At 39.3% G+C, this 26690-nt stretch overlaps 2 protein-coding genes across 4 annotated transcripts in view; both read left to right on the plus strand.

The window, feature by feature from the left end:
• The window catches only part of LOC309711752 (E3 ubiquitin-protein ligase HERC2-like), a 44685-nt gene that overhangs the window by 10109 nt on the left and 7886 nt on the right, over positions 1–26690 (plus strand). The window contains exons 2-29 of the mRNA XM_082542211.1: positions 13922–14085; positions 14493–14770; positions 14864–14984; positions 15649–15725; positions 16546–16767; positions 16865–16956; positions 17310–17440; positions 18009–18133; positions 18218–18291; positions 18373–18488; positions 18615–18674; positions 18837–18942; positions 19149–19344; positions 19458–19606; positions 19718–19834; positions 20029–20127; positions 20216–20386; positions 20983–21123; positions 21295–21461; positions 21566–21632; positions 21728–21798; positions 22654–22837; positions 22966–23068; positions 23354–23567; positions 25687–25916; positions 26004–26124; positions 26249–26325; positions 26453–26674. Of these exons, the coding sequence (XP_082398337.1) occupies positions 14545–14770; positions 14864–14984; positions 15649–15725; positions 16546–16767; positions 16865–16956; positions 17310–17440; positions 18009–18133; positions 18218–18291; positions 18373–18488; positions 18615–18674; positions 18837–18942; positions 19149–19344; positions 19458–19606; positions 19718–19834; positions 20029–20127; positions 20216–20386; positions 20983–21123; positions 21295–21461; positions 21566–21632; positions 21728–21798; positions 22654–22837; positions 22966–23068; positions 23354–23567; positions 25687–25916; positions 26004–26124; positions 26249–26325; positions 26453–26674 (3679 nt within the window). The 5' untranslated portion in view covers positions 13922–14085; positions 14493–14544. The remainder of the gene's footprint in view (positions 1–13921; positions 14086–14492; positions 14771–14863; positions 14985–15648; positions 15726–16545; positions 16768–16864; positions 16957–17309; positions 17441–18008; positions 18134–18217; positions 18292–18372; positions 18489–18614; positions 18675–18836; positions 18943–19148; positions 19345–19457; positions 19607–19717; positions 19835–20028; positions 20128–20215; positions 20387–20982; positions 21124–21294; positions 21462–21565; positions 21633–21727; positions 21799–22653; positions 22838–22965; positions 23069–23353; positions 23568–25686; positions 25917–26003; positions 26125–26248; positions 26326–26452; positions 26675–26690) is intronic.
• LOC309710532 (putative E3 ubiquitin-protein ligase HERC3) lies at positions 1559–12986 on the plus strand. Of its 3 annotated transcripts, none has more exons than XM_082540099.1 (24): positions 1559–1635; positions 2043–2320; positions 2410–2530; positions 2762–2838; positions 3062–3283; positions 3381–3472; positions 3826–3956; positions 4775–4899; positions 4984–5057; positions 5139–5254; positions 5385–5444; positions 5805–5910; positions 6542–6737; positions 6835–6983; positions 7093–7209; positions 8196–8297; positions 8417–8584; positions 8698–8832; positions 8972–9138; positions 9242–9308; positions 9395–9465; positions 11564–11747; positions 11831–11933; positions 12265–12986. In XM_082540099.1, the coding sequence occupies exons 2-24, from the start codon at positions 2095–2097 to the stop codon at positions 12480–12482; spliced, it is 3027 nt and encodes a 1008-aa protein (XP_082396225.1). In that variant the 5' UTR covers positions 1559–1635; positions 2043–2094; the 3' UTR covers positions 12483–12986. The 3 variants fall into 3 exon arrangements, with proteins under 3 accessions (XP_082396225.1, XP_082396226.1, XP_082396224.1); XM_082540100.1 differs by having other exon boundaries at positions 8426–8584; positions 8966–9138; XM_082540098.1 differs by having other exon boundaries at positions 1560–1635; positions 8966–9138.

A 26690-nucleotide genomic window follows, 5' to 3' on the forward strand; every position in this document is an offset into this window, starting at 1 on the left:
AACGGAAACACATCAGTTATATTGCACATATCCCAGTATTACACATGCTCTGACTGTGGTGATATTGCACTGACACATTATGCTATGTTTCCCTTTTTGTAATACATTAACTCTTTTTCACGTCCAACATGAAGCATGATTAATTAAACACGATCACATGTTTGTGTGTCCCTCAGCCATGTATAACTTCATCTCAAAGTTGACAATGGTGATATGAAAAGGGTTTCTTATCTAATATTTTCAATGCTCTTTTGTAGCATACTTTGATTGGCCCAATAGCAGCAAAGCTCATATTGGACCAACTTGTAATAGAGTGTTCACTATGAGCCAGTATCATAGAGTGCAGGAATGTAATCGCTGCTGTGTCTGTTAAATGGGCCGGTTGGTTAATACTAAACCTGTTGTTGTTCCCATAAGTTTCTTTTTACTATTTTGCCATTTTGTCAAAGTTAACAGAAATATTCACACACACTTTGCTTCATCAGTGTCAAAGCGCATGTATCTGCTGACCCTCTCAACATTTTAACTGATTTAGTTTTCATTATCATCAGCTTTCTCTTTTGTCAACAATATAATTAATCTAACTTAAATGAAATTCAAACCACTGATCAAAACATACCAGCTTACATCATATTGTGGTAATCCAAGTATTTAATCATTGGTGATAATGAAATGTCAGCTCTCCGCCATAGTTTTTTTCCTCTGTCTCAGCGTTGTTGGTCTATTTGGGGGGTTCTCTCCATTTTCTCTCCTGCTGTCATTCAAAAGGGAACTTGAGTTGACTGCTGTTGTAATTTTGCCCTACAAAAAGTAAAATTGAATTGAATGGAATGGAACATTGGGGATAAAAGCTATAAACATTACCGTTGCCACATTAATACCATCAATATTACTCATGGATCTGAAAAACAGCGCAATCGTCTTGCGCTGGTGTTTGCTGTCTCATATGATTATCTGTTATCAGTTTCACTATCGTGTTCCCGACTGTTGTGATTTTGTTGCCTCATGCTGTTCAGCGGCATGCTTAAGTTTAAGTTTCGTTTCTTGTTGACAGACTGCAGAGTGACACAGTGAGGATCAGCTGTTGCCCCTGCACACTGCCAGGCAAAGCTTAACAGTAACTGCTGTTATTGTTATTTATTATTATTATTATTATTAGTAGTAGTAGTACTAGTGTTAATATATATATTTTTAATGAATTAATTTTTTTTAGCATAGGAGAGGCCAGGGAAGCAAAGTCAGGAGCATTGAAGGTGGACTGAAACTGTTATGAAGCTTATACATAAGTTCAGTAAGGTAGATCTATGATGTCTGTCTGCTCCCAGTCTGTTCTTCACGTCACTTCCACTTGTTCACGCTGTCAACCTGTTTATGACATCACTGGTCCTGTCCAATCATCTTCTCAGGTTCGTGTCTCAGGTCACACGAAGCACTTTAAGTCTTAGTTCGCATCTGTCATTCTCCTTTGCAGACGCCTTCGTGCAATCCACCCACTCCCCATCACCGCCTATCATTACTCAGGCTCCATTCAAGCCTCCGTCTTTATCTCCACCACCAGCGTCCAGACTCCGGGGGATCCTGCTCTAATGCCCATCACATCTGGGGTTCTGTTATGCCAAGACGGGCCATTGAAGTGTATGAGCCAAATACCTCTATCTCAATTGCATGCATCAATAAATCATGTTATTTTTAGAAACCTCTCCTTCATGATTTTTGCCAAGCCTTTAAATTTATACAGTAGTTGGTTTTTTCTCTTTTTTTAAGGTTTGTTACATAAAAAGTTGATACCAGCTAAACGCAGTATCAACATTTCCCACATTGTACAATACAAACATGCATTTTTGTCCACTTCCTGCGTGTGAAACGAAACCAAATGAAAAGCTACACAATTGACCTCTCCTTGTTATTGTTATTATGATTATCTCTTATCAGTTTTACTTTCGTTTCGTTACTTTAACAGATCAGCTGACTCGTGTTATTGTTTCCTTTCCGGATGCTGTGCAGCGGCATGCTTAAGTTTAAGTTTCGTTTCTTGTTGACAGACTGCAGAGTGACACAGTGAGGATCAGCTGTTGCCCCTAAACACACGACAACATGTTTTCCTGGGGAGAGGACTGTCAGCGCGGGTTTTACGTGAAAGACGGCTCCGGTACCGACAGCACGACCACTGATGATGGAGTTCATTACTTAAACATCAGCCATCACATCGCGGATCTGTCGGCAGGTCGAAACGTGCTGGCTTTCGTTAAAAGTAATGGAAACGCGTTCATTATCCGCACAAACGAGAACGAGGATGGGAGAAGAGCGAGAGGCAGGCAGAGTGAGTATCGGTGTCACTAACAAGTTCACTACATTTAACCGAACTGTGTCCACTCACACCTGCTGTGTTTGTGGCTTGTGAATCTGCAGAGTTTGTGAAACACAAAGAGAAGATAGAGGCTGTGAGTTGTGGCGATGATGTGGTCGCACTGCTGTCTGTGAGCGGCAAAGTTCTCTGTGTGGACACCAGACACCCACCTTTCACTCCCAGGTAACAGATACAGATGTGCAAACCTTTATTATTATTGTTGTTGTTGTTGTTTTTATTGGTCCTATGAGAAGGAGTATTAGTACCACGTTAAGAAAAAAAGTATGCTCCATAGACTGGCAATAGAAATGTGCAAAATGATTTATTATGGCTGTTATGATTAGGCCTTTAACCCCGCAGTGTGTAGCCTGTTTATTTGGATTTTTCTTCTGTTTCCTGTTCCTTCTCTTTCAGCCCACTGGAAGCTTTTTCTAACAAACAGGTTTCTCAGGTTGCTTGTGGGAGTCAGCACTCGGTTGCACTGACCAAAGGTACAGTACAGTTCTGCAATAAACTGCTACAAATGTAAATGAAAAACTCAAATAATTTAGACAGAGTCAGTCCATCCAACTTACATTTATACGAAACACGTTTGGTTGCCTTACTAATTGTCCACACAGGGTCTATGTCATGACATTAAACATAAACTCTGAGTAAAAGTTGAAGATATCAGGAGTGAGAGTGTTTCACAGAGACAAGCTGATTCTCCCACAGATGGTCAGCTGTATACGTGGGGTCAGGACTGCAGGGGCCAGCTGGGTCTGGGTACGAGAAAGTCTGTCTGCAGATCACCTCAACATGTGCCATCACTGTCAGCGATCCCCCTGATCCAGGTCGCTGCAGGAGGAGACCAGAGTTTCGCCCTCTCTGTCTCTGGAGGTGTTTTCAGCTGGGGGAGAAATGACTGTGGACAGCTCGGGCTGGGAGACACAAAAGGTACTGTGGCTTTACAATAAATGTCCTAACTTTATTGTATGTTAATGAGCATTATAATCTGGTAACATAATAACACTGACAATCCTTTTCCTTATAGACAGACACACACCAGCTCCTGTTCAGTGTTTGAATATGAAGAAAGCTCAGCGCATTTCCTGTGGACAGGACCACACGGCCATTTTGACAAAGGTTAGACAACTGGAGCATTTTGATGCTCTCCTTTCTTACTAATATATTATTGTAAAGAGTGTGGATTTAAACAAAAAAAATGAAATTATTCAAGGAATGCAAAAAAAAAGGATTTTGAATGTTGTCTCAAAAACATCTTCCTATAGAAGTTACAAGTTCTAAACATGAAAAAAGAAAGCTGAAAGAGAATGAAAAGCTCTGTGGAGTTTGATTTTGATGCTGTACTTACCACTGGGACACAAATTTTAAAAGCAACTTAATTCTTTATTTTTTGCAAACATATTAAAATAGTTGTCATGTAAAAGTAAATGGCTGTGGGACTTTACACTGTGGTTGTGTGTTTGGCTCCTCAGCATGGGGCAGTGTTTACATTTGGCTCCGGTCAACACGGACAGCTCGGTCACAACTCACTACGCAACGAACTGCGTCCTCGACTTGTTGCAGAGCTCTGGGGGGCAAAGGTCACCAAGATTGCATGTGGAAGGTACGACACACATACTGTTTAATTCATGATCTAATTTTTTTCAGCTTTAACAAGGAATGTTTCTTTGATTATTTTTCTCAGCTTTCACATCCATGTAAGATAAGATAAGATAAGATAGAACTTTATTAATCCCTCGGGTGGGTTCCTCTGGGAAATTCGATTTCCAAAAAGCACAGCACCGACAGAAGTTACAGAGTTACAGAATGATATACACACACACACACACACACACACACACACACACACACACACACACACACAACAGAGACAAATATAAATAAAATATACGAAGGGGATAAATAGAATAAATAGGAATAAAAATAAAAATACAAGTGAATTGCACATTTCAAGTATTGAGTCTATTGCACTGTTGACTATTTACAAAAAGTATTGCACAAGGTATTGTACAGTGAGGTGAAGAGGCACTACAGCTTAGTTGTTCCCCCCTCCTTTGTCCTCCTGTTTCCCCTCCCTCTCCCCTCCAGAGAGGAGTTAAAGAGTTTGATGGCGTGTGGGACAAAGGAGCAATTATATGTGAAGCAATTATACATTTTAAATGTATCACAATTCTTTTAGAATACATTTTTTATATAGAGTTTAAAAAAATTTAATAGATTAATTTAAAGATCACTGGTTATACAGTTACATGAGCATGCTAATGTAAAAACACCTTAAGTTATTATATTATCACTGAAGAGACTAACAGATATCAGAGACAACATCAAGCATCTTAAATAAAAATGCTTAAAGTAAAGCAGTTAGTAAAGTGTATGTGTGGGTTTGAGGTCTAAATATTTTGTATATTATCATCTACACAGGAATCACACTTTAGTGCTGACTGAATCCAAGAGGGTCTACTCCTTTGGTTGTGGGGATCAAGGGCAGCTGGGACATCGAGAGGAGAGTAATCCATCTGTGCCGCTGCCTGTTCGACTGCCACAGGGTAACTACACCTCTGATAATAAACAAATTGAGGATGCAATTAATTTATCTATGAAAGAAGTGACGTGTTTACTTATCATTTAAGGCACCAATGGGCCCAAAATCAGAAACATCTTTGCAGGAGAAAACTGTTCATTTGCAACATGCTGGTCTGATGAGGTACTGACACTAACACATTAAGTGATGGGAGGAGGTGCGAATATGTGTGAATATGTAAACAGTCACTGCTTTCCTTCACAGGACATTGACAAGGGTTCAATCACAGACTGTGACATAGCATCACAACACTGTCTTGATAACATGGTTGACAAATGGATCTCTGAATGTGATTTAAAGTCATGGAAAAAGATTAAACAGTAAGTATGATGCACTGGCAGTCACAGCTTGTTGGTTTGCCTGGTGATTTATGGCTTTTGTGACTCAAATTATTCGTTTGAAAGCAAGTTTTTTTTTCTGCAATTGAATGAAAACATTAAATCTTCACAGGGAAATCATGGAGGCATTTTCCTCTGCATCCTATCTGAATAAAAGTTTCCTTGAAAAAAGGTAAATACAGAGTTAATGTCCATGTCATGGCAGGTTGTCGGTGGTAGGTCTAATATGTTTTGGCTTGAGAAATTTAGCGCTGCCATTTATGGCTATTCTGTGCTAATTTGTAATGATATCGATGATTCTTATTAGCATGAATAAGAGGACACAGTGTGGGTTTGTCTGGTACATTGGTTGATGTCAAAATAGCAGCCAAACTAATGATATTCCTATCAGTGTTAAAAGTTAATTAATTAGCAAATGTGAACATGCTCTTAACTTAACTGGGTGATCGCGGTAATGTTTTAGCTGCTATATATATTTGCTGATGCAGAAGAAGAAACGCTTTAATGTGGACTTTTTTCTTTGTGTTCTTAGCGGTGATAAACATTTCCAAACTTCACCAAAGTACCCCGGTTTGAACATGAAACATGCACGGCATGCTTTCAAAAATTTGGCAAAGAAAGACAATGTTCTTGCAGAGGTATGTTACTAGAATACATGTAATCTGTAGGAAAAGGCTCTGTTTTTGTTTTTATAAATAATCTTTCCAATAATTTGAGAAATGTCAAGACTCATGACTCCTTGTTTTTATGTCTATGTTGACAATCATTCATTTGATCCTTTTTATACTTGGAGGGGGGAAGGGGAGTATTTCAATTGTTATTTTGACTGTTGCAGTATGTACAAAACTCAGACTATCTCAGACACTCACATGTAATTATAACTCTAAAACAAAGCCTCAGTCTAGACTGTCTTCTAGTTTCTACCCATTTGTATCACTGAGACAGTCTAAAACCTGATATAGCTTAATCAAGCAGACACATGATTATCATTTCATATATTGTATATATTATTGTAATGTACTTGTTATCTGTGGCCACATATTGAACAGGCACAGTCGCCTTTAAAAAAACACTTGCATATGACTCATTTAGGGGATATTTGCTAATAGTAACTGGATACACTCTAAGTGACAAGGTAAGAATCCTGGTTTTTATAAGATACCTAAATAATCCGAACATTTTTCCTCTGAACGCCACCCTGCACAAAAACAGTCCACCTTTGATCTACCTGCTGCTGAGTGATCCTTGCAATCCTTGCCAAACTAACAGATCGAGGCTGCAGTGCTACGCCTGCTTCCTTCCCTCGATCAGAAACCACTGGGAGTGGAGGGGTTGAGAATCTACCTTCTTCTCATTGAGCTTCTGCACACAGTCCTGAAACACACACGGCAACAGAGAATAAAGCTCGCTGTGGCGGTAGCCAATGCAGTAACAAGGTTGTCGAATGAAAGCCTCCAGATTATGGGTATGTTGCCTATACCCACCACCGCTATTATACATGGAAATTTTAAAGCCCTTCTATCTGCTGTTTTTACTTTTGCTAACGTTATTGTTTTCTTCAGGCGACTGGTGGTCCTCTCTGTCGCACTCCACCATGATTCGACACATTAACGTGTGGAAGCAGGCACTCTCAGAAATCCTGTCCTTTGTGCCTGTTCCCCGCAACTCCGGGGTCAGAAATCTGCTGCTAGTCCTCAAATACATGTACAACGTCAGTGTTATTATCTTAAACCAGTCATTTTACTCCTTCTTAAGCCTTAATGCCTCTTTTTTTAACCTGAAAACAAAAATAAATTGTAAGTAAAATTTTTCTTTTAAAGGCCAACAGCAGGGTTGCGGAATCTCGAAGGATACCGGAGAGCAGTTTTTATTTATTGTTGGATGAAGCATTTCTTAATGAGGATCTGGACCAGTGGCATTTACGTTCAGAAAACGGGGTAAACAAAACAAAACCCTGCCTTTTGTTTCTGTTTTAGGCTAAAGCGATGTGTCTGTCATGTGTTTGGGTCTGCTTTTGTGATGGCTGTTTTCTCTTTTTTTCTTTTGTCATTTGCCTTGGGTGCGATCATTCATTGACTCTTCACCATCTGTTCATATTAACATCCCATTATGCAGCCTGACATTATATTTACCGTCACTGTCATGGTTCTGGGTCCCAGCATTCTGAGTTTCTTCTGTTTTTATGACATTTTGTGTTATGGTTCCCTGAGTTTATTCTGTTAGCTTTTGTTCAGTATGTGTTTATGTGTGTTAGTCTTTGTGCCTTATTTCCCTCTTCTGTGCCTGTGTTCCCATCCTTGTGTGTCATTCCATATTTTCTCCATCTATTGTGTTTATCTGTCTCCCTAGACCTTCTCGTTTCTCTGAGTGTTGTGTCCTCCCAGTCACCATGTCATGTTTGAATATTGTGTCGCCCTTTGTGTCTTGTCTCTCTCGTCCCCTCTCTCTCTCTCCCTCTCATGCTCCCTCCTGTCGGCTCCTGTGTGATGTTTCTACATTTCCTGTTTTATTGTGAAAGTCTCGTATTTCCATGTTCTGTGTGTCTAGTTGTGCTTCCCCTGTGGCGTCAGGTTCATTCGTGTCAGCTGTATTCCCCGTGTGTTCTTACTTCTCTCGTTATCCTCCTGTGTATTTATGTCCCTCATGGTTGTGCGTGTCCCCGTGTGCCCGGTTTATATAATTTTCCAGTCTAGTTTTGTGTTGTTTTGCCATTTAGCAAAAAAAGCTGTGTCTGAGTCTACTTTCGCCTCCGTGAGTCTGCATTTGGGTCCTTTCCTGCCTGCTGCACAGCCAAATCATGACAATCACATTACAGCATGTAACATATCATAAAAAATGAGTGGTTCCAACTGAAAATGTCTGCATTGCTAACAATTGCATTATTAAACTCAAAAGAACTGTATGTTTTCTTTTCTGTGTTTAGAATGCCAAAGCTGAGCCACTTCTCCTTTGTGACTTCCCAATTGTGATGGACCTGCAATCAAAAAAATTGGTTTTTGACTCTTATTCTGAATACACCAAGGTGGTAAATGACATCCTTATATGAATTTGGTGTGATACAATACTCTGTTTAAAATACACTTTAAAGTAAGTAATCAGGTAGGCAAAACAAAAACATGTTGAATCTTGAACTTTTTTTTCCAGACAATGCAGATGAGTTACTACTTGGAGAATTTCTTTGACTTTTTGTACATTTTTGATGATTACGATGAAGATGTATTTTTACTGGACCTGAGGCGAGCAACCATTTTGGAAGACACCTTTGAACAACTGGCGGATGCTTGTGACACAGACTACAAGAAGCCACTTAGGGTAAAAACAACAAGCCAACTCAAAATGTTTGCATTGTTGTGTACACATTGTTATATAAACAATATTTTGGCATACAACAAATTTTGTTTACTTTTTATAATTTTGTCTTGTAGGTCTTGTTTGATGAAATGATCGATGACGTCTACAGGAAAGACTTTTTTTATGAAGTCTTTCATGACTTGATCTCAGCTGAATCTGGGATGTTCATGTTCAATGACTCTGAAACAATGGCATGGTTCTCCTCAAAAGTAAGAGTTACTAAGTTACTAAAAATATAATTTAAATAGACCGAAACTGACTTCAAAAACTATTTAATAATTGTGATTGCTGATTTATTATTCCTTAATTCAAGAAAACAATTTCAAATGTCTCTACTGTCAGCATCAGGCAACTCAGGAAGACCAGCGTTTCTTCCTGTTCGGAGTTCTGTGTGGATTGGCCTTGTACAACCAGTGCATCATCTACTTACCCTTCCCACTGGTGCTGTTCAAGAAGCTGCTCGGTGTAAGGCCTTCACTGGAGGATTTGATAGAATTCAACACAAGTGTTGGAGAGTAAGGGAGAAAGTTCCCTTGTATTTGCTGTATTGCGCAAATATTTGTAGTGTTAGGTGCTGGTTGGTTCCACAAATCATCTCAAAGTATTTTGTGTTTAAAGGAGTCTGCAGTACATCCTGGAGGACTACAAAGATGATGACTTGGAAAACCTGGACATGTATTTTTCGGTAGGTGTTTAACACAACTTTAAGTCAAAAACGGCTTTGATATCAACTCGCTTCTTTAATCAATAATATCTATTTTTCCCCAACAGATCAACTGGGATGGAAAGGACATTGACCTTGATCCTGAAGGTCCTGAAAAGTTGGTGACAAGTCAAAATAAGTGAGGACAATGGCAGCATTTTTTCATAACATGCGTTTTAAAACCAAATATAGTATTGTCCTGCCAAAGAGAAGCTAGAGATAATAACAAGCCATCACATAATATCTAACGACTCTACCAACAGTGACAGTGACAATGGAGCTGACAGAAAGCTATAACTGGATGTCATCTGCAAAGAAACATACATTAAACTGTTTTGTGACCAAGCAGAAGCATTTAATTAGAAAAAGTACCAAGACTCGGTGTATATCCAGGGCTCTAGAGTGCGACCAATTTGGTCGCAAATGCGAGCAAATTTTTCAGTGGTGCGCCTAAAAAAATATTTGGTCGCACTGTTCAGGTAACCAAAAAAAAAAAAAATCTCTGCAACTGTCCATGTGGTCACTAAACCAATCAGAGATAGTCAGGGGTCGGGACCTCTCTGATTGGCCTTGGTCCAGTTGAAAGTGCAGGTGGAAGTGGGAGGTGAGTAGTTTGAATAAAGCGATATCGATTCATTAAATCCTGAATTGACTTTTAAATATAATTGTGTTTTGCCAGAAACTCCAGATTCTCAGATTAAAGCTCACAAAACTATTTCAACAACAACCACGCAGCAAATGAGAGCAGGTACACAGATTCCACACAAAGACGTAAACACAGAACGGACCCGACGCATCAGAATCAGCTTTGTCTTTCTCGGCTTTCTCACCCGACCGCCCGTAGACGGACACGCTGTCGGAGCTCACCGATTCTAATGCGTCGGGTCTGCTCTGTTTTTATGTCTTTTTGCGCTGATTCTGAGCTGCAGGTTTTGTCTCTCCAACCAAAATTCGCCGAGCCAGTAGCAAAAGAAGCAGCAAACTGCGCTTCACATTTGATCAATGTTGTCATGAATTTTGCTGTTTTGCTTCCACGACTATTAAAATCACACTTCATGCACAGCTAGCTCTCTCTCTATCTCTCTCTGTACTTCAAGAACAGTTTCCCGTCTCAAATCTCTGTTTTCTGTATTATTCATTCGCTTATTGCCCACCAGTCTACCGTTGTTTACAGCGCTGTGGCTGCTGTCTTTTTCTTTTCTTTTTCTTTTTTTCACTTAAATGACCTCGGACAAGAAAGCCTTTTGTTTTTTCTGTTGTTCAATACTGAAGAAATGTAAACTTTTTAAAATTATGCAAAATTACAGAATGTTGCAGAATGTTTTTAAAGTTATCTGATATAAAAAGCCAGGCCAGAAAAATTTCCTTCATGTTTTTCGGTGTTTTATTCTCAGTTACTTTGACACAAAGGCATCTGCTGTGATGTTCACAATTCTGATGAAGTTTCACATGTATCAGTACTGATAAATGATCAGAATTATAATATTTCTGACTGTCTGAGGCTAAATTGAACCGAATCAGGACTTTGAGAACTGGAATCGAATGGATTATAGAAATCAGTGATGATACCCAGCCCTAGTGAGCAGCCTAGGCCCGACAGAAGTGGATGTAGCTCTGGGTAATAAGAAAAGATGAAAAGAACTATTGATAACTTTTTTGTTAAGTTAAGGCCTGATCCGTCTGAAATTCATAGCCAGTGCTCTGACACGGTGCCACCAATCTTTGAATGCTGAAAAAGCACAGTGTATCCAGAAAACACATTATATGCTGCGATAAATGCCCAAGTGTCCCCTCTCCCCACTGCCTTTCAGCAGCATGCAACAGCAAACAGGTCGTCAGAGGAGGCCGAGATAATGATTACGTTTAACATTTTCTACAATATTGACAAAGCACTTTAAGCACAAGATTGTAAGTTAATAATTTAGAAATGAATATTATATGTATGGACTGCAATTTCCCCCCCAAAAAGATGCACATGTGTTAAGCGATGGCGGTTGAAAAATTTGAGTGCGCCTAACTTTTGTGCCGGTGTGCCCATGGCAACAAGTTAGTCTAGAGCCCTGATATCCTTGAGATACACCACAAGTTTGCATGTTTATTGGCAAGTAATTAATGGGAAATGTCCATGGCAGAGATATAAAGCGACCACTCTTTAAACAAAATGGAACAGAACAGTTCATGATTTGACCAAAGTGTGGATGTGTTTCTTTTAATCACTGCTTTTATCTGCCAAACAGGAAGGAGTTTGTGGATGCCTACGTGAATCATGCCTTCAACACATCAGTGGAGAATGTGTTTCAGGAGTTCAAGAGAGGCTTCTTCCTGGTGTGTGAGCGGGATTTGGTGAAACTCTTCAGGCCAAAGGAGCTGCAAGAAGTGATGGTGGGCAAAGACTTCAGTGACTGGGAAAAGCTGAAACAGGTAAACTGCTGTAATTTGTCTGCAGTTCTATTATAGTTTAAATTATCTTTAGTATATCTAACAGCCTCTTTCACTACGATTAGAACACACATTATGAAGGTGAATACAGCGCAGACCATCCCACCATACAGATGTTTTGGGAGGTTTTTGATGAACTGACTGAGAACCAGAAGAAAGCTTTCCTTTGTAAGTATTTGAGTTGATCATATAAAACAATGAGTGCTAATCTTGTAAAGCCACAAATTGCAAGGATTTAATAAAGTAAAATATTCGTGTTTTATGTCCTGAGTTCATTTGTTTCCAGAATGTTTTTACATTTCCTAATTTGTGCATTTGGTATCTGGTCTTTAGTAGGAAAAAGCATTTGATGAACTGCTGAGGTGGATGAGCAGTCATGAATGAACTGACAGTGTGACTTCAGAGGGCTATCAGGCCATAATGTTATGCACAAAATAAAACTCAGTGACTTCCACTTTTTCCACGACATTCATCGATTTCTGCTTTTTTCCTCTTCTAGGGTTTGTGACAGGATTTGACCGGGTGCCTATTCTCAGTATGGACAAAATCAAGATGCAAGTCAAAGTTAAAGAAGTCGAGGACCTCTCCTATGACCAGTACTATCCTGAGACACACACGTGCATCTCGACCTTGGAGCTGCCGTTCTACTCAACTAAGGAGATCATGCAAACCAAACTCACAGAGGCCCTGAGCAACAATAAGAGGATCCATAAGTGATCAGTATTATAAGACAGTTTTTTACTGTATTGAACAGTAAAAAGTAATTGTTGATCAAGTCTAGCATTTGCAGTTGCTGAAACATACTTACTGTTACTGTCATGATCCTGCGTCTTCTACCCAGCGTTTTGGACTTTTGGTTTGGATTTATTTAATAGTCTGAGGTTGAGATCTTTGCCCTGACTCCCTCTTGGGTGTGTATATATTGTTTGTGTCTCCCTCTGTGCAGCGTCATGATCTCATCCATTCTCGCGCTGTGTGTTCTGCCTGCTAGTTTAGTTTCTGGAACATAAAAAATTTATGATGATGACTTGGCAACATTAAATGCCATTTTTTACTGTACTGAACAGAAGACATAACATTGTAATGCTGCACTCTGTGAATTGCTGACCAAAGAGTAGCATTTGTAGTTAGTTGTACTGCTGCTGATTGTGATGTAGATGGAATGTATGTATACCAAAGAAATCCCACCTACTAAAAATAAAAATGTGATACATGCTTTTATATAGTTTGGAGGAAGTGTTCCTTATTGTTACATCTCATAAAATATTCAAATATCCAAATAATATTCAAAATAACTGCATTCAGTAAATCATATTGAGCCTATGCAATGTTGTCATTGTAGACATGTGTGATATTTATTAAATATCAAAATTCTATGAAAAGTATTTACACCATAAAAGAATTAATCTTCGTTCTGAACAAAACTTTCACCGTTCAGTTTTTCAGATGTGGATTAAATTTTATTAAAGCTTTGCTTAGAATAAATTAAAATTGAAATTCGATGCACTTCGCTGATTTCCAATTCCAAATTGTTAATGCTGGACTCTGTGGAAGTCTCAGAGTTCAAAATACAATCCTTTGGCTTTAAGCCGAGTTTGTTGTGGATGTCTGCCTCCAAACGATTCAAACAGTAAGTGGATGGAGCTCCAAGCTCATTGATACAGCTGCAGGTCTAAGATGATCATATTGGGAATATCTGCTCTCAGCAACGTCATACAGAGCCAAGATATATATTATACATGAAATATACAGTATATATTTTTTCCAGGCATATTTGATATATTGCACACTGCCAGGCAAAGCTTAACAGTAACTGCTGTTATTGTTATTTATTATTATTATTAGTAGTAGTAGTACTAGTGTTAATATATATATTTTTAATGAATTAATTTTTTTAGCATAGGAGAGGCCAGGGAAGCAAAGTCAGGAGCATTGAAGGTGGACTGAAACTGTTATGAAGCTTATACATAAGTTCAGTAAGGTAGATCTATGATGTCTGTCTGCTCCCAGTCTGTTCTTCACGTCACTTCCACTTGTTCACGCTGTCAACCTGTTTATGACATCACTGGTCCTGTCCAATCATCTTCTCAGGTTCGTGTCTCAGGTCATACGAAGCACTTTAAGTCTTAGTTCGCATCTGTCATTCTCCTTTGCAGACGCCTTCGTGCAACCCACCCACTCCCCATCACCGCCTATCATTACTCAGGCTCCATTCAAGCCTCCGTCTTTATCTCCACCACCAGTGTCCAGACTCCGGGGGATCCTGCTCTAATGCCCATCACATCTGGGGTTCTGTTATGCCAAGACGGGCCATTGAAGTGTATGAGCCAAATACCTCTATCTCAATTGCATGCATCAATAAGTCATGTTATTTTTAGAAACCTCTCCTTCATGATTTTTGCCAAGCCTTTAAATTTATACAGTAGTTGGTTTTTTCTCTTTTTTTAAGGTTTGTTACATAAAAAGTTGATACCAGCTAAACGCAGTATCAACATTTCCCACATTGTACAATACAAACATGCATTTTTGTCCACTTCCTGCGTGTGAAACGAAACCAAATGAAAAGCTACACAATTGACCTCTCCTTGTTATTATTATTATGATTATCTCTTATCAGTTTTACTTGCGTTTCGTTACTTTAACAGATCAGCTGACTCGTGTTATTGTTTCCTTTCCGGATGCTGTTCAGCGGCATGCTTAAGTTTAAGTTTCGTTTCTTGTTGACAGACTGCAGAGTGACACAGTGAGGATCAGCTGTTGCCCCTAAACACACGACAACATGTTTTCCTGGGGAGAGGACTGTCAGCGCGGGTTTTACGTGAAAGACGGCTCCGGTACCGACAGCACGACCACTGATGATGGAGTTCATTACTTAAACATCAGCCATCACATCGCGGATCTGTCGGCAGGTCGAAACGTGCTGGCTTTCGTTAAAAGTAACGGAAACGCGTTCATTATCCGCACAAACGAGAACGAGGATGGGAGAAGAGCGAGAGGCAGGCAGAGTGAGTATCGGTGTCACTAACAAGTTCACTCTCTACATTTAACCGAACTGTGTCCACTCACACCTGCTGTGTTTGTGGCTTGTGAATCTGCAGAGTTTGTGAAACACAAAGAGAAGATAGAGGCTGTGAGTTGTGGCGATGATGTGGTCGCACTGCTGTCTGTGAGCGGCAAAGTTCTCTGTGTGGACACCAGACACCCACCTTTCACTCCCAGGTAACAGATACAGATGTGCAAACATTTATTATTATTATTATTATTATTATTATTATTATTATTATTATTATTATTATTATTATTATTGGTCCTGTGAGAAGGAGTATTAGTATCACGTTAAGAAAAAAATATTATTTAAAAAAGTCGAAAATGTGTTATAATGTGGAGATGACAGCTGTTTCAAGACAAACTGCCAGTGCTGCTATAGTCTACCTTTTACAAAATGCTTTTTGTAGATGAGTTACAGAATCGGTTTAAGTTACAAGACATTTTTTCCTTACATAAACACAGTGTGTGACCAGCTGCATCTGGTCAGAAGGCAAAAAATGTAAAAATCGTATATTAAATAGTTTCTAATAATTAGATACAGTATAAACAGTATATATGTATTCCAGCCCTGGAATATGTGATGATTTTCAGTCTGGTTTGGCTTTTTTTTTTTTTGTCCTGTACCGCCCTCCTGGGGTACCCGGGTGATGTGCTGGGTGGGTGTGTCAACTTTATTTTCAAAATTGACACAATTTCTTTTTCTTAATGTGGTCCTAATACTCCATCGTAGTCCTAGGAGTGTATACAGTGTGATTCATGTTTATTTGGGTTCATAGTTAGCGGTCATAAATGGCTGTTTCAGCTCTGTTCTCTTCTTCTGCTCTTTCTCTTTCAGGCCACTGGAAGCTTTTTCTAACAAGCAGGTTTCTCAGGTTGCTTGTGGGAGTCAGCACTCAGTTGCACTGACCAAAGGTACAGTCGAATTTTGCAAGCGCTAAAGATTTTTAGTTCAATTCAGTTTTATTTATATAGCACCATATCACAACAACAGTCACGTCAAGGCACTTTATGTTTGACGGTAAAGGCGTTACAATAATAGAGAGGAATCCCAACAGTCAAAGAACCCCTCTGAGGAAGCACTTGGTGATGGTGGGAAGGAAAAACTCCCTTCTAACAGGAAAAAACCTCCAGCAGAACCAGGGTCAGGGAGCAGCAGCCATCTCATCTTAGGTTTTTATTTAAACAAGCTAAAATAATTAAGAGACCCTGAATCAGTCCAGCCAACTTGCACTTCATAATTGTACGGACCCTAAGGTTGTAATTTAACAACATCTGTCATGTAGTTCATGTTATTTGTCTTTGTATACATGTCTATATAGATATACATTCCTCCACATATTTTAAATTGTATAATTATAATACACATGCATGGTACAATTGTAAACAACCAAATAAAGGTATCGATCTATCTAATGAGTAATTAGAGTATTTTAGATGTAGGAACAAACAATATTTTGCCACTGTGTGTTTAGCTACTGTGGGCAGGTTAAAGCAGTTTATTGGTGCACTCAAAATAAGATCTAATCATTTAAAGCCTAGAAGGACGGGTGAATTTTAAACTTCAGTCTCACTTTCTCCATCAGGTACACATTATCTTTTGTGCATACAAGCATTTATATATGAAATCTGAATTGGAAATTTTATTTCCATTTGGTCATGACATTAAACATAAACTCTGAGTAAAAGTTGAAGATATCAGGAGTTTCACAGAGACAAGCTGATTCTCCCACAGATGGTCAGCTGTATACGTGGGGTCAGGACTGCAGGGGCCAGCTGGGTCTGGGTACGAGAAAGTCTGTCTGCAGATCACCTCAACATGTGCCATCACTGTCAGCGATCCCCCTGATCCAGGTCGCTGCAGGAGGAGACCAGAGTTTCGCCCTCTCTGTCTCTGGAGGTGTTTTCAGCTGGGGGAGAAATGACTGTGGACAGCTCGGGCTGGGAGACACAAAAGGTACTGTGGCTTTACAATAAATGTCCTACCTTTATTGTATGTTAATGAGCATTATAATCTGGTAACATAATAACACTGACAATCCTTTTCCTTATAGACAGACACACACCAGCTCCTGTTCAGTGTTTGAATATGAAGAAAGCTCAGCGCATTTCCTGTGGACAGGACCACACGGCCATTTTGACAAAGGTTAGACAACTGGAGCATTTTGATGCTCTCCTTTCTTACTAATATATTATTGTAAAGAGTGTGGATTTAAACAAAAAAAATGAAATTATTCAAGGAATGCAAAAAAAAAGGATTTTGAATGTTGTCTCAAAAACATCTTCCTATAGAAGTTACAAGTTCTAAACATGAAAAAAGAAAGCTGTAAGAGAATGAAAAGCTCTGTGGAGTTTGATTTTGATGCTGTACTTACCACTGGGACACAAATTTTAAAAGCAACTTAATTCTTTATTTTTTGAAAACACATTAAAACAGTTGTCATGTAAAAGTAAATGGCTGTGGGACTTTACACTGTGGTTGTGTGTTTGGCTCCTCAGCATGGGGCAGTGTTTACATTTGGCTCCGGTCAACACGGACAGCTCGGTCACAACTCACTACGCAACGAACTGCGTCCTCGACTTGTTGCAGAGCTCTGGGGGGCAAAGGTCACCAAGATTGCATGTGGAAGGTACGACACACATACTGTTTAATTCATGAAATATTCAGGTTACTTTGAATATTTTTCAGCTTTCACATCAAAGATACAGAGGTTAAAGTTTTAAATGTATCCCAGGAATTATTATTTTATTATTTTATATAGAGTAAGAAAAAAAAAAACAAAGCTAGGACATTTCACTGACTGTTCTGACCTAATCTGAACAAGATGCATCCTGACCCGAGATCTGATCCTGCAGAATCAGTCTCATCCTTTAACAAGGAATGTTTCTTTGTTTATTTTTTTCAGCTTTTACATCCATGTGAAGCAATTATACATTTTAAATGTATCACTATTCTCTTAGAAGAATGTTTTTATATAGAGTTAAAAAAATAGATTAATTTAAAGATCACTGGTTATACAGTTACATGAGCATGTTAATGTAAAAACACCTTAAGTTATTATATTATCACTGAAGAGACTAACAGATATCAGAGACAACATCAAGCATCTTAAATAAAAAATGCTTAAAGTAAAGCAGTTAGTAAAGTGTATGTGTGGGTTTGAGGTATACATATTTAGTATATTATCATCTACACAGGAATCACACTTTAGTGCTGACTGAATCCAAGAGGGTCTACTCCTTTGGTTGTGAGGATCAAGGGCAGCTGGGACATCGAGAGGAGAGTAATCCATCTGTGCCGCTGCCTGTTCGACTGCCACAGGGTAATTACACCTCTGATAATAAACAAATTGAGGATGCAATTAATTTATCTATGAAAGAAGTGACGTGTTTACTTATCATTTAAGGCACCAATGGGCCCAAAATCAGAAACATCTTTGCAGGAGAAAACTGTTCATTTGCAACATGCTCGTCTGATGAGGTACTGACACTAACACATTAAGTGATGGGAGGAAGTGCGAATATGTGTGAATATGTAAACAGTCACTGCTTTCCTTCACAGGACATTGACGAGGGTTCAAACACAGACTGTGACATAGCATCACAACACTGTCTTGATAACATGGTTGGCAAATGGATCTCTGAATGTGATTTAAAGTCATGGAAAAAGATTAAACAGTAAGTACGATGCACTGGCAGTCACAGCTTGTTGGTTTGCATGGTGTTGTATGGTTTCTTTCATTCAAATTATTTCTTTGAAAACATTTTTTTCTGCAATCGGATGAAAATATTAAATCTTCACAGGGAAATCTACGGGGCGTTTTCCTCTGCATCCTGTCTGAATAAAAGTTTCCTTCAACAAAGGTAAATACACAGTTTCTGTGCACAACATTCTTTTTCTCATTTCAAAGGTGGGAGATCTGGTGTTTCAGGATTGAAAGAACTGAAATATTGTTTTAGCTGGTAAATGTTTTCTTATGGATAAGTGCCATACTTATATGTGGACTTTGTTCATTGTCTTCTTAGCGGTGATAAACATTATCAAACTTCACTGAAGTACCACGGCTTGAACCTAAAACATGCACGGCTTGCTTTCAAGAACCTGTTAACAAAGGACAATGTTTGGGCAGAGGTATGTTGCTAGAATACATGCAATCTGTAGCAAAAGGTCTTCTTGTTTGCTTGTTATTTTATAAATATCCTACTAATAATTTGAGGAATCAGCATCTCTCCATAATGTATGAATTCCCCGTTCTACTGCCTAACGTAATACACATGTAACAGTACCTGGACCTAACTGCTGCTGATCGATTCTTGCAATCCTTGCCAAACTAACAGATCGAGGCTGCTGTGCTACGCCTGCTTCCTTCCCTCGACCAGAAACCAGTTGGAGTTGAGGGGTTGAGAATCTACCTTCTTCTCAATGAGCTTCTGCATGCAGTGCTGAAACACACACGGCAACAGAGCATAAAGCTCGCTGTGGCGGTAGCTGGTGCAGTAACAAGGTTGTCGAATGAAAGTCTTAAGATCATAGGTACTGTCACAGCTGTCTACATGATATCACAATACTCTTTTTAATCTGGAAGGTGAGAAAGTGCTCAAAGTTTCATGGCATGTCCTTTTTATCTTTTCTCTGTTTTTCTTCAGGTGACTGGTGGTCCTCGCTGTCACCCTCCACCATGGTGCGATACGTTAAGGTGTGGAAGCAGGCCCTATCAGAGATCCTGTCCTTTAAACCTGTTCCCCGCAACTCTGGAGTCAGAAATCTGCTGCTAGTCCTCCAATATATGTACAATGTTAGTATAAATATCCTAAAACAGTAATTTCACTCATTCCTAAAGTGAAATGCAACCCTTTCTCTGCCTTTTAAATGATGATAAATAGATAATGAGATGTTCTGTTGTTAGGCAAACAGAAGGGTTGCAGAAACTCGAAGGATACCAGAAAGCGATTTTTGTGTGTCAGCTGATGAAGATTTCCTTTTGGAGGATTTGCAACATTGGCTTTTACAGTCACAACGAAAGGTAAAATGTTCTGGTCTAAAGTAGTGTGTCTGTGTGTAATCTACTGTGTCATACTTTGTTATTCCATTCTTCTCATCTTTGGTTCGGTCACTTCTTAGTCAATACCCAGTGTTCAAATAAACAACATGAAGAAATGTATGTTTTATTTATGTGCAATCAAACCTTAAAGACCTCTATGGGTTTTTCCCTTTCAGTATTCACATGCTGAGCCTCTCATCCTGTGCAAGTTCCCAATTGTGATGGATCTGCAATCAAAGAAAACAGTGTTTGACATGAATGCTTACCATGCCAAGGTAAAAAAAAAACTTCCAAAACATGTGACATAGATTATTTCTCTCTCTTTGAGAAAGAGTAAAAGTGACATCATTCACTTTATTTCAGATTACAGAGGCGATGAAAGTCTGTCAGAATTTTTTGAGGACATTCGGTCGCTATCCCTCAGTTTTGGAAGACTTTCTCTTTGTAGTGAAGCTGAGGCGAGCATCAGTTTTGGAGGACACCATGAAAAAAATGGCTGATACAAATCACAGAGACTACAAGAGGCCACTCGTGGTAAGGTATTTTAGAGTTCTGCTGCTTACTTTCAAATGCCTAAACAACCTTGCCCCTGACTATCTCACCGACCTCCTCAGTCTCTGTACTCCCAGCCGTTCTTTACGATCATCTGGCCCAGCCCAGGCACCGTCTGAAGACTAGGGGTGATCGTGTTTTTGGCTCTGTAGCACCAAACCTCTGGAATAGTCTTCCTTCTACCATTCGTGCCTCTGAATCCATTCAGTCCTTTAGAGACGCTTGAAAACTGACCTATTCGACCTGGCTTTTCCGACTCGCTAATTCTCACCACTCATTAATTGCTGTATTGCTTCTCATTTCTCTGGATAATCATGATTTCTCCCTATCTCTACTTACTAATGCTTTTGCTTGTTTCTCTATTTTCTCTATTTTACCTTTTTTAATGACTTACTGTTCAGTGTAATCATTTACCGTTATTCCTTACTGTGAAGCACTTTGGTGTACCCCCTTGTTTTAAACGTGCCATTTAAATAAAATTGTATCGTACTGTAAACATAGCAAGGCACAAATTATATTAAAAACTCGTGCATTCATGCAGTTTTGATCGAAACTTTTTTTGCCCCTGTGTCTTGAAGGTTTTCTTTGATGGAAATCATGTGATCGATGCAGTCTACAAGAAAGACTTTTTTTATGAAGTCTTTCATGACTTGGTCTCAGCTGAATCTGGGATGTTCATGTTCAATGACTCTGAAACAATGGCATGGTTCTCCTCAAAAGTAAGCCTTCCTATTGATTGGAAATAACATTGGACACAGAATTTTCTCATTCTTTTAACTGATTCCTTATAACACCATATAACTAACCAAAGTTCAATACAGATCATAGTCATCAATACAGTCTTTGACCACCGACTTTTGATTTTAATTTGTCCTCACTGTTGACACCAGGCAACTCAGGAAGACCAGCGTTTCTTCCTGTTTGGAGTTCTGTGTGGATTGGCCTTGTACAACCAGTGCATCATCTACTTACCCTTCCCACTGGTGCTGTTCAAGAAGCTGCTCGGCGTAAGGCCTTCACTGGAGGATTTGATAGAATTCAACCCAAGTGTTGGAGAGTAAGGCAGAAAATTTAATAACAGTTATATTTACTTCACACAAATTTGTAGTTTTAGGTGTTGATTGGTTATACAAATGATCCTAAACTATATTATGTTTACAGGAGTCTGCAGTACATTCTGGAGGACTACCAAGATGATGACTTGGAAAACCTGGACATGTATTTTTCGGTAGGGGTTTTCCACACAACTTAAATCAAAACAGTTTTCAAAATGGTCTTGGGATACGCAATTCTTAAAGCAGTAAAATCTTTTTTTTTCAACAGATCAACTGGGATGGGAAAGATGTCGATCTTGAGCCAGAAAATTCGGAAAAATTGGTGACAAGTCAAAATAAGTGAGGACAATTAAAGTGTTTTTTATAACATGTTTTTGAAAAGCAAACTATGAATTATCCTGCCAGAGAGAAGCTACACATAACAAAAAGTCATAACATAAAAGAATATTTATATTTAGTAAATAATTTCTTTGTTGTAACAGCACTTCTTGGAAAGAATTGGAATGTTTTTTTCCACTAAAATTGGGTCATTTTTGTGCACATTTGTGCGTGGCGCCCATTTAAACATGCCAGATCTTCTCTGCCAAAGCCAAACAGCCAGAGACAGGTGAATCAAGAAGACACCACCACAAAATTTTACTGTATGATCACAGGGTCAAAGTGCGGATAAAACTAGGTTTTGGTGGAAACAGTGTGATGTGTTGGGTGTATGCCAGCAAATGATCCAATCAATCCAACAAATAACACCAGACAAGAGCCAATAGCAGAATAAGCTGTTTGGCATTAGCAGAGATGATCTGGAAAGTTTGTCATGGATGAAAGTCACATGCTCAACTCTGCTGCTCAACCCACAAATGCATTTTCCTTGCAAATGTGACACAATTTGAGGGTGAATAATCAGGCTTTCCAATAGTCTAAGTTTATTTGCCAAGAAGCATAGTTACAACAAGGACATAATCAACCAACCAATTTCCTTATTTTTACTACTAAGGTTAGAAAAGGTAACAAGGTCCAGTGCGATACACCACCCTCAGTTTGCCTGTTTATAGGCAAGTAATTTAAGCAATTAATGGGAAATGACCATGGCAGAGATATAAAGCGACCACTCTTTAAACAAAAAGGAACAGAACAGTTCATGATTTGACCAAAGTGTGATTGTGTTTTTTTAAATCACTACTTTTATCTGCCAAACAGGAAGGAGTTTGTGGATGCCTACGTGAATCATGCCTTCAACACATCAGTGGAGAATGTGTTTCAGGAGTTCAAGAGAGGCTTCTTCCTGGTGTGTGAGCAGGATTTGGTGAAACTCTTCAGGCCAAAGGAGCTGCAAGAAGTGATGGTGGGCAAAGACTTCAGTGACTGGGAAAAGCTGAAACAGGTAAATCGTTAGTGACACAAAGATGTAATTTGTCTGCAATTTTTTTTATCACATCCTTGTGCATGCTTTGATTACAGTTTGAATGAATTATTTTCAATATATCTAACAGTCTCTTTCACTATGATTAGAACACACATTATGAAGGTGAATACAGCGCAGGCCATCCCACCATACAGATGTTTTGGGAGGTTTTTGATGAACTGACTGAGAACCAGAAGAAAGCTTTCCTTTGTAAGTATTTGATTTGATTTGATCATAAAAGCTAGTTAAATTTTAACATGTAAATGGAAGTTACGTTACTAATCTGCTTTATTAGCAGGAATTTACCATTGTAAATTTGCAACATTGCTTTTGATCACTCAGGAAGGTTTTGACATTTGCTAATCGATGCAGTGAACATGTGGTAGGAAACATCAGTTGCACAGCAGCTGAGGCTGTGGATAAAGCACCCCAACATGCAGAAAAGTAAACAAAAACTCACGACATTCATCGATTTCTGCTTTTTTCCTCTTCTAGGGTTTGTGACAGGATTTGACCGGGTGCCTATTCTCGGTATGGACAAAATCAAGATGCAAGTCAAAGTTAAAGAAGTCGAGGACGTCTCCTATGACCAGTACTATCCTGAGACACACACGTGCTTCTCGACCTTGGAGCTGCCGTTATACTCAACTAAGGAGATCATGCAAACCAAACTCACAGAGGCCCTGAGCAACAATAAGAGGATCCATAAGTGATCAGTATTATACGCCAGTTTTTTACTGTATTGAACAGTAAAAAGTAATTGTTGATCAAGTCTAGCATTTGCAGTTGCTGAAACATACTTACTGTTACTGTCATGATCCTGCGTCTTCTACCCAGCGTTTTGGACTTTTGGTTTGGATTTATTTAATAGTCTGAGGTTGAGATCTTTGCCTCCTTCTTGGGTGTGTATATATTGTTTGTGTCTCCCTCTGTGCAGCGTCATGATCTCGTCCATTCTCGGGCTGTGTGTTCTGCCTGTTAGTTTAGTTTCTGGAACATAAAAAATTTATGATGATGAGTTGGGATCTATGCTTGTGTGTATATTTTTATTAAGTGTAAATAGGTAATATTAGATTATAAAATTTGGAGAAAGTCTGTCAGTATTTCATAGTTTTTTCCCCTAAATGTTACAGCTCAGAAAATACACAAATAAACTGCACTCTCTAAATCATAATCAGCCACACTTATACAATGTTGCCAGTGTTGCCAATGTTAACATATGTAAGTAAAGATTTGCAACATTTTATGAAAAACTTTGCATTATGTAAAAAAGAATGTTCGTTTTCAACATAAACTACACTGTTCTGTTTTCCAGATGTGGATTTACTATTAAAGTTTTACTTGGAGTTACCTGAAAAGTGACCCACTTTGCTCATTTCCTTCTCAATATTGTTATTCTTGCTTCAGAATAATCCAACCCCTTCACTTTAAACCAGGATCGCTCTGTTTGGCTGCTTCCACAAACAAAAGATTTGAACAATAGGTGGGTGGAGTCTCCATCCTCAGCCACAGCTGTGTGCCAAAGTGTCATGTTTCGGCTGTGTGCAGGCAAGAGAAGGACCCAAACGCAAAACTCACAGACACAAAAGTGAACTCAAAACACTGCTTTATTGCAGGCTTGGGAAGGAAACAAAGAACAAACTAAACTGGGGAAAACTGCAACTAACTCATACGTGAAAACACATGGCAACTCACACAGCTATGCGCGAGACCACAACACTGACAAAGAGAAACACAGGGCTTAAATACACAGAGGGATAACGAGGGAATGAGACACAGAAGGAGAGCACAGCTGGGAGTAATCAGACTGGACGAGACAAGGGAAGCAAAACTAGAAACACTCACATGAGACATGGACCTTCAAAGTAAAACAGGAAACACACTGACTGAACTCTAGACATGCAAACTTAACAGCAACTGAGAAGACAGAACATAGGGACCTGAAACATGGGACAGAAAGGCACAGTAGACACAACGTGGACATAACAACGCCACAGGGAAAGAGTAAAACAAAACACAGAACCTCTTAGAAAATAAAATAGGAAACATAATGAAACGCAGACATGACTACATGAACTTGACAACATAACAGACATGAAACACATGAAGGGCAAGGGAGACTTAACAGGGGTTGGAACACACAAGGGGAATCTAATAACAAAGAACTAGAAAAACTCATGAGCTTAATCATATAAACATCCAAATAAACTAAACTCAAAACACTGGGTCATAAGACCCAGGATCGTGACACCAAGATGATAATATTTGGAATACCTGGTCTCACTGACATCATACAGAGCCAAGAGTTTAAAGAAACAGTCTGGAACAAAGTACTTACAAGCTTTTAGCTCACAGCGATTACTTGTACGTATAATGACACCATTGTCTGAATCTTAGGTCATGTTAAATATGAGCATCCATCATTGTGATGGTATGTATGACAGAAAATAAGGATAAGGATAAATGATATCTTGCACACCTGGTATACTTAACAGTTAACAGCCTCACACATTTTCTTGTTATTTAGGGTAAAAGCCACACCTCCTTCAGAAAACACCAAATGCAGAGTAACTTCGTGACTCATGCGAATGACTTGCTCAGTATAGGTAAATATGTTGCTGTCATGCAAAATCTGCACACGTCAACTCCAGTTTCGTTTTTGGTTTTCCAGCTAAGGTAATAAACCACGTGCCAGTGACTCACTAGGTGTGGTGTTTTTATTGTTTGTAAGTTTTGTTTTCTCACAGCTGACTTTGCTCAATAAACCAGTCAGGTTTCGTTTCATACTTCCACCTGAGTCATAAAAAGCAGCTGCTTGTACTGCACAGTCATTTTAGCATCATGTTTTCATGGGGAGAGGACTGGCAGCAGGGCTTTCGCTTGAAAAGACCCTCAAATATTTCACCTGCTGATGGAGTACGCTCTTTAAACCTCAGCTTTCAAGTCACAGATCTTTCAGCAGGTCACAGACTGCTTGCCTTCATTAAAAGAAATGGGGATGTTTACATCATTCACACAGTTGAGAGCCAAGATGAGGGAAGAGTGAGAGGGAAACAGAGTGAGTATCAGCTTTATGTCTCTGTCTCAATTTCACTTCTCTGCCTGTGTTGATCCACTATGACCTGCTCTGTGTGTAAATCTGCAGAGATTGTGAAATGCGAAGAGAAGATTGAGGCTGTGAGTTGTGGTGAAGATGTGGTGAGGATTCTGTCTGAAAGCGGCATCGTTTTTTGTGTGGATCAAGCTCGCCCTCCTTTCAGTCCCAGGTGAGGTCAAAGATTTGCAGCTTCAGCTTTTAAGGGATCGTCCTTCAATTTCCAGTTGAATTCACAATAACCTGCCGTTGTAATCACAGAAGAGTTTGATCACTTCTTGCATGTGTTCTGTCAGCACACCAGAAGCACTGCGCAACAAACAGGTGTCTCAGGTGACTTGTGGGAGCCAGCATACAGTCGTTTTGACAAAAGGTAGCGTGAAGTATGTAGTAAGCAAGAAAAGGCTTGTGAACCTGAATGAAAACGAATCCTTTTCACAGGTTTAGTGGATTTAGGAGTTTAATATGATAGAAAAGTATTATGTTGATTTTCCTCACAGATGGTCAGTTGTATACTTGGGGCCAGGACTCCAGGGGGCAGCTGGGTCTGGGCACAAACGAGCAATACGTGAATTCACCCCAGCATGTCAGATCTTTGTCAGCGATCCCAGTGGTCCAGGTCGCTGCAGGTGGAGAGCAGAGCTTCGCCCTCTCTGTCTCTGGAGGAGCGTTTAGCTGTGGCAGAAATGACTGTGGACAGCTTGGACTGGGTGACACACAAGGTACTACAATGAAAGT

This window comes from Aulonocara stuartgranti (assembly GCF_965226115.1).
Source record: "Aulonocara stuartgranti genome assembly, chromosome: 7".
NCBI classification, from domain to species: domain Eukaryota; kingdom Metazoa; phylum Chordata; class Actinopteri; order Cichliformes; family Cichlidae; genus Aulonocara; species Aulonocara stuartgranti.